Genomic DNA, 14,533 nt, shown 5'->3' on the forward strand with positions numbered 1-14,533 from the left:
GTAAGGACAGGACAGAAAGGGCGTCACTCGCAACTAACTTTATTCCCAGAACATCAGCGTCATATATACCACAGCGACCCTGCGCGCGCACATCGCCTCACAAGCACGTCGAAAACCCGCGATAACAAGATTAACTAATCGAAAAATGAATCGATGAAACTAAATTCGCCCCCACGCAGCGCAACAGATGTGTCACTAACACAGCATTCTTTCTTCTTTCTAATATAGTATGCTTCCATAATTTCACGCGCTAAGACATCGTTACTCTTCAGAATCGCCGTTTCAAGCCTTGCGCAACTTAGTGGAAGCTTCGCAAATCTTTTTTATTTGGTCTTGTATGTCTTGCCTACCTGAAACAAAGTTGTTTGCCAAAAAAAAAAAAGAAAAAAAACAGAGAAATTCAGAAACCCTTTTCCTTTTGGGAAAATGGGGGCAAGCGAAGCTTGGCATGTGCATGTTTGATGTACTACTTTTCTTTCTTTCTTTCTGTCTATCACATTGTGCAATCCTCCCTCCTAACTGTTTCCTTCCACCATGCCGGGAACTAGACCATCACCCATATGCTTATCAGTGCAACACTTCACTTGCCACAGGCAACAACGACGGTCATGCGTACATATACAGGCATTAATGAAATATGGCAACGTAAAATGACAACTTACTTCGATAAAAGATCACGTTGGCGTATCAGAAGCGGCTGATCGCCGACATGCTCACCGTCGAGAGACCATCAATTATTGGAAAACGGTGCATACAAATACGTATGTGACCGGCACACCTTGGAGGGCCGCATTTCTGTACACTCACTGGCGCCGGGCTTTGCTCGTACAATGCCGCCACTGCTACCAAAATCTGTAACCCATAACAAATTTCTTATGGCAGGGTAACCTTTGTTTTCAGGCTATTTTGTTTTATGCACTAAAAGGTGAGCTGGAAAGTGAAGGGGTCAAAATCAAGGACCGGAAAACAAATTTCACATGGGAGTTTGTTGACAATGCGACAATAAAGACGGGAGGCCACTGAAGTAGGCTGAATATCTTTATTGTAGAATGGGTTTATTTGTCAATCTCTCCGAGGTACACCTGCTTGTCACTTGCAACAGACAGCACTGCGAGAAGAAGGATGAAAAGCATGTTATAATCACTGTCACTCACACGTCATGCATTTTATGCAACACTAGTTGAAAGCTATGACACATTTAATGTTATCAAATGTTTTTACACAAACCAGCTGCAAACAAGCCCTCCCACTATTTTTTATTATTGTGTAAAGTCTATTTCAACTTATTAATTTTCGCCAAGAACCAGCATAGAGCATGTGCGGCGCAAGTCATGTGACACACAAGTCTGATCATTGTAAATCATGCCACTGTGAACCCGTTTTTCATGATACAGATACTATTTTGTTTGCAGATGAAGATAAACTAACATATGAAGTTACAGAAGCCTTTTATATCAACAGGTGTGCAAAAAATGCCCCCACCTCCCCGAAGGGAATCGTGAGGAAATGCGAATGCATTCCTTGCGCCGAGAGAGGGTACCATTGCCGTCAGACATTCGCCTTCACCGACTTCTGCCATCGCCTTGAGAGGCGCCCAGCCAGCGAACGGTCGAGAGTGAGGCGCGAGCGGACGCGAGAGTGGGGCGCCAGCGTTCTCGGCTCGGCGTAGGCGTTTCACAGCGGCGTCTCGAGCACACATTTGCGGATGTTCTTGAGAGGCGCCCAGCCAGCGAACGGTCGAGAGTGAGGCGCGAGCGAACGGGAGAGTGGGGCGCAGGGAGGAGAGAGAGCGAACGGCGAGAGAAGGAGCGGCGAAGCACTGCACCTACCCTCTCCTACACTCGCTCGCACCACATGCTCCGGTTGCTAGGAGCGAGGATAAAAGCGCGCGCGCCCACAGCTGTTGCTATGGGAGAGGGCGCCGCGGACAACGCCGGATAGCCCGACTAAGAAATGCTTTCGCATTTAAAAATGCATCAGTCATCCTTCAGTGGCTCTAACAGTTAAGGAGTTCATTTTTTTAAATTCTGTTTAGCCCTTCTGACAGTGTCACATGACTTGCTATATTGTTAAAGGGACACTAAAGGCAAATAACAATTTATGTCAGAGTGAAAGCCCAATGTATGAGAACTTCTAAAACGGCAATATTATCAACAGCAGTGCCCTACTTACCGAGAAATTAAGCTAAATGTATCACATGATGAGCGCCACGAGTGGGACGTTTTCGAAGTGATCCCGATGACGTAGGGAAGTCGGCCTACAATAAATCACTAGTAATCAAACTAACAGCAGTAAAAAAAGAACATTCCGAGCATCAAAAGACGTAATAAAATGCTGTTTGTTCGTTTCCGCTTGATTCATGGAAAACAAAACCTCCGTGGCGTTGCCATGGGGAACGGCGCGCGTGGTTCAAACATGGTTCAGAGGTTCCGTTTTCGCCGAACTGTGCCTCGCCCGTCTCAGTGGTAGTTTCGGGATCGCGTACTGCCGTGCGTGTTTTGCGCGCTCGTGAAAGTCGCTCTGACAGAAAGTTCGACAAATTGCCGCATGCGTGTGATATTGCCGGATGCCCGAATGGTGCACAGCGCCAGTGCTGCAGCAAGGAAACCGGCGTGTCTTTTCACTGGGTGCCGCGAAATGAACCCTTACGCTCGAAGTGGCTTAGTGTCATGCCATTGCGTCAGTGTGCCAAACAGTCAAAACCTCTGCGTGTGTGCTCGCTGCACTTTCGTACTGAGGATTACGAGACCAACCGCAACTTGGTGACGGCTTTGAATGTGCCCATCCGAGCGAGTCTTTGCCGCAGCGCCGTTGTTGCTACTGTGGGTCCCGCTACTTCCGCTCGGCTGCTACTAGTGTCGGCGGCCGCGCAGTAAAAGCGGGCAACATTGGGCACGGCAGCAGTGACGTATGAGAGTCGTATTTTCAGGCGGGAGATTTGAAGCGCGCTAACGCGATGCGGACCACTAAAAACGTAATTTTATTTCAAAATAAGCACTTCCTTGGCACAAAAGCAGCACTACGAGGTTTCTGGACCGCTATTTCAACAATCAACGTCGACTTAATATTTGCCTTTAGTGTCCCTTTAACAATTGTGCTGGGCTTGTGCGTACATTTTGGCAAACGGCCTAGCTTGGCAAGCTTGCAGGTGGCATGCCAATGTGCCAATCTCACGTGATAACATGGTTATATATTTGCGATAATACATCAACAGCTTAGCATTCTTGACATGCGATATATTAGAACATAAAGACAATAAAAGACAGGTTAAGTGATTGACAGAACACCCGTTGCTGCCTGGCTGTGGCGTTAGGTAGGTTTGCATTTTTCTGCATAGATTCTATCGCAAGTCTTTGTCCTGCTCGTGCAAGTGCAAGCATTTATAATGAACATTAAAAACAACAAAGGCGCTTTTGTGTCGCATGCGAGTCTGTCACATTTACGTTAGATTGTATCAGGCAAACATCGTCTTCGTGGTGTGCATGCAGCATTCGTGAAGGCCACTAACCGATAGGCTCCTTGGGATGAAATTGGACATCATTGACCGAGCCGTTGTGGCCAGGCAGCTTGTAAATCAGGCGGCGGCTTGTGGTGTCCCAAATGTGCACATAGCGGTCGGCCGAGCCGGCCGTAACCTTGCTGCCGTCTGGACACCAGGCACACCGCAGCAGGTTCTGTAAAAATTTATATTATATAAACCCCTTTGTATGCCACCTATGAAGAATTGTGTGTAAATGTGTCAAATCAACACAACATCATTTCAAGGCACTCGATATTGTCACAATACGTTGGTTTATGTGTGTTATAGTAATTCATCTTAATTACACTGCAATTAAATATCTATTTATCCTGAAGTCATTCATGCTCTGTTTTTGTGTAAATAGAATCAAATCTCAGGCTAGAAATACAGGGCCAGCATAAATGACTCATTCATTTTGAAACGGCTAACTTTTCATAAGCATTACACACACATACACATGAAACATATATGAAAATAACCACAAATACACCAAGTTAATATACCCTCTACAAATGTTCAATACGTGCCCCTTTGGTGACACCACACTCGTCCAGACAGTAATCGAGCGCATTCCATACATTTTGTAGCATAGTAGTACTGTCAATTCCCTGCACTGCAGCACTGATGCGTTTTTTGAGTTCGACTAAGGATTGCGGTAGTGGTGCTGCCACCAGGAATACACTATACAAACTTGGTGAGTTTGTATTGTGCAAAATGAAGTTAAACGAAAACACATTCATTATGCAGGAGGTTCAATTTATCCAACCCTCATTGTATCATGTTCTTTCTGAGCCACTAGTCGACACAACTAGCAAAAACAAGTGATGTAGTACACAATTATGTAAAAAATGTCGAAAATGGTTAAGAAAACAACAGACGTTGCATACCATAACCCAGCTTATGATCCTACTAACTAAATCAATTTGCAAGTGTGGCTACTGTAGTATACGTAGCATTCCATGTTGGCCGTTATTACAAGTGACAACACGCGGCTGCACAGGTACTACGTGTTTTACGGCAGCAATTAAACTCCATTTACACAAGCGGCCAGGTGCACTGACAACTGTGATGGGGCCACAACTATTCTCGTTGCATTGAGGTCTGTCAGAAGTCATTGGAGGCAATAGTATCGCACTTGTTCTCACTTCATTATATATAGTAGACCCTCGTTAAATGGAACATAAAAGGACCAAAAAAATATGTTCCATTTTAACAGGAGTTCTGTTTACTGAGAGATGAACACAGGTGGAAAATTCAAGTACAGAACCAATCATATTACAGGCAGTTGTTTAAGCAGCAGTTCCATTCAAGAGATTTCCGTTTACCGAGCATCTACTGTGCAATATGTGCCTACATATCCATATAACACTTAGTTCTAAATATCATGTACAACTCTCTCGAGTTGTTGATAATCTCGGGGGCAGCACTGACAGACATAACTGTCTGCGCTGTATCTCTGAGGACAAAATGTTCTCGTGTGTGATCATCTGCTAGGCGAATGAATTTACTTTATAACATGGCCTGCGCCGCTCAATTGCTTCCAATGCATGCGGAAATGCACAAGTGTGCTTTTGAGCGAAAGCGACGTAACTTACATTTTATGGCATTGGACCATTGTCTCCTGTGCCTTTTGTGTGCACACAATAATTACAACAAGTAGTTGCAAACAAATATAGCTAATTAGCAGCGAGAGCTATGATGACCTGAACGAAGTATGCAGGCTATAGTCGGTTACAACTTAAGAAAAATTGGCCGGCATCTGCGTGCTTCGCTGCAAATGTCATCGAAAGATGATAGTCTTCTGCCGGCCCCGTACTACATGGGTCCTCCTCCTTTATGTTGAATCGCCGCATCTGGCTCATAGCGTCGCATTTGCAGAGCAGCCCAAAAAACACTAGCAATTACTGTGCAGCCTAAGAAACACTAGGGTCTTTAGAATTACATATCTATGTATTTTCTAGTAAAGGAACACACCACCAAATACTTACGTATTGATGTTGCGCCTCAGGTATGCGTAATATTTGCTTTTTGATTGACAACGTTCACAAGTATGAACGCCGCTACCAGTTCAAGATGGCTGGGCGTTGAGCAAGTGGTTAAACTTTGGCCGGGTGGCTGAATCGGGTGACAGACAGACAGAAAGACAGACAGACCAAAATTTCTGCATTTTAAGTTCCCCAAGAAAGACTATCGTCTTTAAAAAACTTGGAGGACGCTTGAGCTTCGCCGTCAAGAGTAGAACGCGATAGCGTAGCTGAGCCCCGTGAGCAGCGCTTTCTAAACTGCTAGCCTGGCTTCAGTTTCCAGTGCATGCCTCAACCGTGCCGTAAGGAAACGAATGACTGCGCGTGTAACATTGGCCGTTTCAAACTATCCCAGAATGCCCACTGCAAATACAGTTGTTAAGTGCCTACTATGCCATGATTATTCCTTTTGCGAATCAGCGAAGGGCCCACTAGGCGTCCGTAAGGCAATACACGAACCTACACAGCCGTTCACTTTGCTGATGATGCTGATTAAATATGTCTGAGCGATTTGTAATGGGTGGGTCTTTAAAACCCTCACTCATTGTGCAATTCACATGTTTTGACGCCTGGCGCGATTCTACGCTTCTGCCACGCAATACTACATGCGTTAAGGAGATTCCTCCTACTACACGACATTCATATAGCGCTTTTATCACAAGCAGTTTCAAGCAATGGCGTGGATCTGTGGTAGATCATCCACTTGCCACGCACGCATCCTGGGTTCGATTCTCACTCGAACCAAACATTTTTGTTATTTATTTTATTTGCATCTTCCTCGATTTCTCGCTCACAACCAACGACACCGACCAACACTGACACTGGAATTGCTGCAAAACAAGCTTTTCAACAGAATCGCGTTAAAACATGCACAGACATAACCCTGCGCAATAAAAATCACATGAAAGGTTCTACTGAGTAAATGTACGGGACGGAATTAGCGGCCCCTTTTAGATGACCACGCGGGGGCCTCCGCCCCCTCTGCACCCGTCCATGCACATGCCTATGAATGTTCCAAAATGTCATCGACAATGACTTTATGTTCACGTAAAAGATACAAAGTTGGCAGAAATTGCCTTGGCATGAAATGCGTGATCATTTCGAATACCAGCACCTGTTTGACTGTGAAAGAGTGCTCGTTATCTGTGCATGTACACAGGTTGATGTTTTCTGCCACGTACGACACACATACATAGGCACACAGCAAATCTTACCTTTTCAAAGTTGTGCATATGTCCTTGAAGGATCTTGACACATCGCTCTTGCGGGGCAAATGGACGGACGTCCCAGATCCGTACTGTTAGAAAAAACACAGATACGCAGAAGAATGGTTAGTGGGAAGGATTAGGTTGGAGAACCTCATCGTGTAAATGGCGAAAAGATCAATCGAAGGCGCAGAACGAGAGAGAAACAGGACGCACGTCCGTTCTGCTGTTACTCCTTTATGTATACGACTCGCACTTTGTATTCTTCACCAACTGGTGAACAAAAGAGAGGGTATTCATTGAGGGCTTGTTTCTTTGTTGGACACAACCCAATGAAACCAACAGACAATGAAGCTCAGAAAAGTATAGGGGGCATCAGTTGTATGTTTTAACCGTAGCATAGCAATTATGACATCGAGCCCTGGATCAATCCCCCCTCTTTCGTTCATTCATAACAAGAGGGCTCATTCCGGCAGACTTGGTAGTATGCGAGCATTTATTGGTCAGCATCCAGCTCGTAATAAGATCACAAGCTACGTGATGCCAGCTGGCCCAAGAAAAGTTTTCCACACTCGCTGTCATGGCTGCGAGCAGCACTAGCTACCACTCCCAGGATTACATAAACATAAAAAATAAATATGCAATAAAGTGTATGGGAAAGCAACCGCTGCTGCAGCTCAATTGGTACAGCATCAGACGCATTATCTGAAGGTTGTAGGTTCGGTCCCTACCGGTGGCAAGTTGACTTTTTCATCCACTTTAATTCCTTTCCATTGATGTCCTAGTTACTATAATGTCCTTTTTAGATTCCTCAGCTTCACTCTGTGTTGGTTTCATTAGGTTGTGTTTAACAACCGGTGAGAACACCCACACACAGTTGCACCTATGATGCTGTTTGTTCACTACACTACCCCTCAAATGCCAACTGGATTGATGTATATACCTTTCCTTGAAAAGGATCCACCACGTTGCATACTGTGAATTCGACAGCTGTAGTCACAGTGCTCTAACTTGTTTTTTTTCGACAAATTTATCACCGGTGCTAACTGTACATTTTTGACAAGAAGGTGTATACAATGGAAGTAACTAATATGTGCAAGGTAAAAATGGGATGAAAAGAAAGTCTTGTCCCTTTTGCCATGAGCATTGTTCTAACACTGAATCAGGTCGCATCGAGCCAGCAGTCTTGAAATGTTAGAATGCTTACTGCACATAAATAAGCACATACGACCCTGTTTTGTTTGCCCATCTTGACAAAAGCTCTAAAAGCACACTGGTCGTGCAGATACTAACATGTGTTGTCCATGGAGTTTGAAAGAATGTAGGAGCCATCAGGGCTGAGGCAGAGGCCAGTGATGGTGTCAAGGTGTCCCATCATCCTGTACAACACAGCATTTTTCCTCATGTCCCACACCTGAAAGACATCAATATTGAAAAATTATAACCTATCATTGAAATAATAACAAAAAGCTGTAAAGGCAATGCCACTGTCACATTCGCTACCAAGAACAAACAGCAGTTCTCAGGTGCTATAAAAAAGCACTAAAATATCTCAAAACAAATCACTGTTCTGCTTAAGGCCAAAGCAATGAATGCGATACATAGCAAGAAATTGAAGTATTATATGAAGTAAAGCTAGCAGAAAACTCTTTTGCATACAATCTTACGTAAGTCAACAAAACACTGGTTTAAGGGAATACAGCCACTCCAGGGACTGAAGCGGTTTTCATGTTGTCAGTCCTCTAAACGCGAAGTAAGCACTGAAAGCACAACAAGTTTACGAGCCATGTCCTGATGTCTCTAAAGACAGTGCGTACGACTGTGCCCTTTCAGCGACGCAGCCTCCTGGCGTCCCTTCATACTGCTTGCGAAAGACATGTGGGGCATTCCCTCTCTGCTTGAAGAGCAAACAATGGCAGGCCTCGCATGCAGGGTGATGTTACCGCATGCGCCCTTCGTGCAGTGGAGATGGCCGGCTCATTTCATCTCCACTTCAGCCACGTTCGTCACCAGTGCTCGTTTACTCACGTGTCGAACATACGACGCACAGGGTGATGTTATCAATGTGGACTTGATATGAAAAATGATGACAACAGTGACGGCAAACGCCCGTCGAGGATGTCCATATAATTGCTATCGCAATAAAACATTTATGCAGATACATGCACTACTAAGTTCCAACACCAGACGAGCACTTCTCAGTCTTACCTTGGCACCAAGCATGTAGTGAGTTAAGCAGAGCAAACACTTAATCGTCGGTAAATTTCACACAGACGACACATTCTTTACCTTGATCTGGTTGTCAATGCCACCAGAGAAGATCTGCTCTGCCGTGTCATTGAAGGACACTGCTGTGATCTGGTAGCTTTCCTGGAAACTGTGAGCTGGAGTGCGCTTCCTTGTGTCCCAGAGCTGAAAAAGAAGATGGCACGTGAGCAAATTAGATCACACGTGTCATTACTATAGTTGGTTACAATCTAAGGATAAATGTAGGTTCCACTCACAGCCATCGCTGTCTCACCCAGAGAGAATTCTGGCACAACCTATGGCACCTGCTTATTTTACGCAACACCAAGCACCTTTCACGTGCAGCAGAACCTCGTTGTTACGTACTCAGGTGCTGCGTTTTCATGGCTGTTACGTCGTTTTCGGCAAGCCCTGGCATAGTTCCCATAGGATCTTATGCATTGAGAACCCTGCTATTACGTAACAACTGTGGGACCATTTCCACATTGTACGTTGTGAACTGGCCCTACGAGACAGCCCAGGCGGCTATGTTGACTTTTCACATGGCATGGCTTGGTCCACTTGGTGGCTTGACGATTGAATTGGCCGCCAGAAGCGGTAAGGGCGACATCTACGATGCATTTTTAAGTCTCCCCACCATAAACATGACCTCCAAGATCTGTATTTTTCATCTAAACATGGCATCCATAACGTGTTTGGGCACTAAAAATTGGTTTTGATGCATTCAACAAAAGTACGCACTTCGAGATTAGTTTTTGCTGCCTGGAGTCTGCAGAGCCAATGGCTTCATCAACCGTAACAGCGCTGGATTTGTTGGAGAGATTTGCATGCAGTGACGCCGCCAAAAACTACATGGCACTGCAGGTACTTGAGAGACACCTTGTACTGATGGGCGTGAAAAAATGCGCTAGGCGGCACTGCACAATTTCTTCAAGCAAAAGATTTCAAATAAAATTGTGTGCTTTTCATCACTACTCTTATTTCTCAGTTTTTCCTGTTTCTCGGCTGTTACGTTTTATTTTTACGGACCCGTGAACAAGTCTGCTGGGCTCACATCAGGGCTGATGCAGTCCTACACAGCCCTGATGTGAGCCCGGCAGACTTCTTCCAGTTCCCAAATCACAAGAGCAGCTATAAAGGTCCCCGTTTCCATGGTGTTCCCGCCATCCAATGGGCTGTCACAGTCTCTGAGAGAGGTTGCCTCAGCTGGCTATAAGGGAGCCTTTTCAGCAGGGGCGGCGCCAGGATTTTTGAGGTGGTGGGGGAGGGACCCACGACAAGTGAGTTCCTTCATGGGGGCCAGGAGGCAGGGAACTTATGCATTGTGTTTTGACTATGTTTGCTCTTGGAGGGGGGGCAGGCGAAAATTTTGGGGGGCCTCCAGCTCCCCTGTGACCCCCCTCCCCCGGCACCGGCCCCGCTTTTCAGTGTGGAGATCATGTTGTACTTGGTAAATAGGCAACCGCGGAAGCTATTTTGAAGAATTTAAATAATATGCACCGATGAGATCAATAAGTTCTTTTCACCCAACCCACTCTCATTACTTTACTGACAGGCCCTGTATGCAAACGATGTAGATCTGCGGAAACCAGATACTGTAGCGTGCCATGATTTTTTCCACGTTCTGAAGCTACTAAGGCAGGCAGCCTTGTAATTCCTGTGCATGTTGCAAGTCTAACTCTACCTTGAGTGTGCTGTCATCACTGCCGCTGCAGATCAGCTGTGGGCCCCTCCTTGCTGGGTGGCAGGCGTTGACGTAGAGGGTGTGCCCCCTGAGTCGCTTGATTCTTACACCGACGTGCGTATCCCACACACCAAGTGTTTTGTCCGTGGATGCTGTGAACAGCAGGCTGGAAGGACAAAAAGGTTTAGTTAGAATTACGCAAAAGCGGCGGCGCTACAATGCGACGTAAAATATAAAAATACTGAGTAGACAGCGAATACAACAGATACTGTTTTCTATGCTTGCAATGGGTGCCACCATAACATCTTGATTGTCCCCAAGAAAGGAAGCGAAGAAGATATTACGGCAATGTCAAGAAGCAGGTTGTAAAAGGAAGAGGATCGTACATTATAAAGGCATGATGAAATGCGAACAAATTGATGACTTGCAACATACTGCAACTCATCACCCTGCATAGTGTAGTCGCAATAAAGAAAAGTCATCTCTAAGGATTAAATTTTTTACCTCGTGTGAAGTGCACTGATGTTAGAACGAATGCGTGAAAAAAGTGCACTAATCAGCATGTCACAGCCAGAAGCACACGTTCTCTTTGTTTACTTTGCTGATCCCCAAAAGTGGCTGTGTCACAGACCACGCTTTACCAAATCATTTCCAAACAAGATGACTCCTCACTTCCCCGAAAAAAAAAAAGAGAGAGAGAGAGGGAATTAGACCTCTCTTGCCACCCTCAAAACATCAAGCAGCCACACGGCGCTGAAAGCTTTGCGAAGCCACACTGTATTTCCCTTTCATTAATGAAAAATCAAGTTAGGTATGTGGACTATGGTTTTTGAATGAAAGAGTTTTATAGTGTAGTTGACACTGAGTTTTGAGAATTGTTCATTGCAAGGCAAGCCCAAAAGAACAAGAAGGAAAGAAAGGAAACAAAAACAAACAACAGTGCGAATTTGTGGTTAAAACACGTAACCATCTTATGTTGAATGTATTAAAAGACCTGAGGACCTGGAGTTTTTGCAGTATCCCTCCTAGCACTGTGGTTTTAAATATGTCTGCAAACTACTGCATGTTTTTTTATTGTAGAGAGTAGAGAACTATACTATTCTGATGTTCAGAGAACACAAGCAAATATATACATATATATATTACCACGAAATACAAACCGCGCAATAGCCCCGCACCTCCACCGTGATGTTATATTGCAACAGCAGCACATAGAAGCCTGTACCTAGTAGTACACCAGACATCACTGGTCTGATCACTGGCAGTATGACTTCATCATCTTCATCGCATGCTTGTCCTCGTGTTCCAAGAATAAAAATCCTTGGAACAAGGGGTGTCACTGGAGCCAATGTTTCAACAGGCAGACTTATGTTCTTCAAATTTCATCCTTAAAGAAGCTTGTCCAAACATCGGCTTGTTTCAAGGATTTGTATTGCTTCAAGGTTCCATCTTCCCCTGAACTTCTACCTTATTCGGATTTCTTTTAAATGTCAGGGCACTTGCACCAGCTCAAGAGTGAGAAAACTGAGACACAAAAGCAGCACAGTGACTCACCTGCCATCTGTGGAGAAGTGCATGTCCAATACAGCACCGGTGTGGCCACTGAGGACGCCGAAGTTCTCACACTCGCCCAGCGTGTTCCAGAAAACTGCACCAGTGGAAGAGGAGAGGCGACCATTTAGAAACGTGACACTGGTCTGATGATACAAGCTAGCATACTTACAGATCTGCCTGTCAAAGCCAGATGTGGCCAGGTACGTGCCATCAGGATGGAACTTGCCGCAGTAGATTTCACCCAGGTGTCCGGTAAGGAGCATGATGGGAGCCTCCAAACTGGATGTGCGGTTGATATCCTGAAAGAAAGCATCGGTCGACGCTTAGAATGACGTGAAGCAAAAGAAACAACAACTGCTTCGGATATTCTTTCTTCCCGCAGACTATTAGAAAATGGGATAGATTACCTGGATGTATAGATGGCTTGCATTGATGTCCCCAAAACCGCCATGTTCGAGCACCACATGGTGGTAGTCGAAGTTTTTCACGTTAATATTATCAGTACATCGCAAGCAGTACATCGCACAGGGGCCAATAACGTTCCTACCGTGTCGTCATCACACTGAAGCATGTTAACCGCAATGTGATTATGCTGTCCTTACGTTATCAAAGCCACCATGTTTTTAAAAGCTGCGTTCATGATGTCACGTGCAAGCTATCTATAAGCATAGTTACAAGTTTGACGAAAACCCATCTGGCGAGGAAAGAACATGGCGAAGAATGAAACAAACACTCACCAAGAAGCAAAAGCTCATTATTTTTTTTTACTTCTCAGCGAGTGTTCGTTTCATGCTTCACCATATCAATAAGCAGTAGTAACAATCTGAATAAATTTTTAACTTTACTTGATGACCACATTTGTACCACCCATGGTTAAAATTTGGTGCACTTTTTTTAAGTACTGATGTAACTCTAGTGTGCTTTTACTGAATACGTTATTTTATATTAGTGCCATCCAATGTTAATTTTGTTTGTATTTTCAATATACTATATTAGTAACTCTCTCATGTATGTTACTGAATATGATCATCATGTACCGTTTATCTGATCTTAATGTTTATTGTCATACGATATATGCTCCTATGAACTACGCTTAATACTGCATAAGAACTGCAGTCGTGCAGTGTCACTCTCATTGTCTGTAAGCGCATCTTTCCATCTTGTTTGATTGCCTTCCTGCAATAGCCCTCAGTGGGACTGGCAGTATGTACAAATAAATAGAGCTGAAATAGGGCTTAGTATCATCACATTGGCCAGTATTAGCAAGTACTTGAGCTTCCGAAGCAACACTACACTTGACAACTGACTTTACGACTAAAGCCATATTGCACAGTCATGTTTCTCTACCTAAAACGGGGTCTTTCTTTCGTTCTCTTCTTTCACGCAATCTGTCTGTGCTTAGACTAATCAATCAATTTTATTTCGTCTATTTCATAATGGCGACAGTTTACTGTTTGAGCATATTTTACCACATCATGGAATAGAGCGATAACTGTTATTTTTGTCTTTCTGTCTTTTTTTTTTTGAGGGGGGGGGGAGGCTCTCATACTTCGTCTCGACTGATACGTCTCGCGTAGAGACAAACAAGCAAACAAACAAACGGAATATGCTTACACATGCTGGTACAATAATGTATTTAAACACAGATGTAAACATGTATGCACACGCGTACACACAGATGTGCGCGGTCGTTTGCGTTTGTGTGTGTACACGTGTGTTCCAAAACCGTTGTGTGTGCCAGTAATCAGCGGTAGGAGGTGGTCATGGATGATGGTACTGTATTAATTACTCGAACGGCAAATGGAACGATGCGTTGACTTTGCGCATCGCGATCTTGCCATATTTGTTTCGAACACTTTCGACACTTGAGTAAATTGAGCTCGAGGTCCCGAAATTTCCCACTTACAGCCAGCTGGAGTCGCTTGTTGTGATCAGAGGCAGAGACGAGATCATGTCGAGGCTTCTTCACGGGAACCAGGGCCCCTTCAGTCGCCTTCCGCTTTTCGTGGGCCGAGTAATAAGCCATGCCTGCCGATCAGATCGTTTTGCTACCTTTACCTGATCGCCTTTACCATACACAATAAGTTTACAAAACAGCACTTGGTTAAGTCATCTAAAATAACAGCGACACCGGCTGCAATCGCGCTCAACGCTTTCAAGCAAGCCGACAACAACGCGTGACTTTGGATTGCACGTCGGCTGTTAGTGGCTCAATTCAAGAAATGATGGCAATGATGGCAGTTGTAAGTGCGACAGATTGTGACCAACTTTAGCGGGTTTTTTTCTCAATGGACTAATG

The 14,533-nt window shown here is 44.7% G+C and overlaps 1 protein-coding gene across 1 annotated transcript; it reads right to left on the reverse strand.

Annotated features, from left to right (window-relative positions):
* Nucleotides 1-1,020: 1,020 nt before the first annotated feature.
* On the reverse strand, nucleotides 1,021-14,417 carry LOC119375530 (U5 small nuclear ribonucleoprotein 40 kDa protein). The gene is made up of 9 exons (XM_037645725.2): nucleotides 14,141-14,417; nucleotides 12,404-12,533; nucleotides 12,235-12,328; nucleotides 10,681-10,846; nucleotides 9,039-9,161; nucleotides 8,043-8,163; nucleotides 6,759-6,841; nucleotides 3,509-3,674; nucleotides 1,021-1,108 (listed from the first exon to the last, which is right to left on the reverse strand). The coding sequence occupies exons 1-9, from the start codon at nucleotides 14,258-14,260 to the stop codon at nucleotides 1,056-1,058; spliced, it is 1,056 nt and encodes a 351-aa protein (XP_037501653.1). The 5' UTR covers nucleotides 14,261-14,417; the 3' UTR covers nucleotides 1,021-1,055.
* Nucleotides 14,418-14,533: the final 116 nt, after the last annotated feature.

Source organism: Rhipicephalus sanguineus, chromosome 11 (genome assembly GCF_013339695.2).
Source record: "Rhipicephalus sanguineus isolate Rsan-2018 chromosome 11, BIME_Rsan_1.4, whole genome shotgun sequence".
NCBI lineage: Eukaryota > Metazoa > Arthropoda > Arachnida > Ixodida > Ixodidae > Rhipicephalus > Rhipicephalus sanguineus.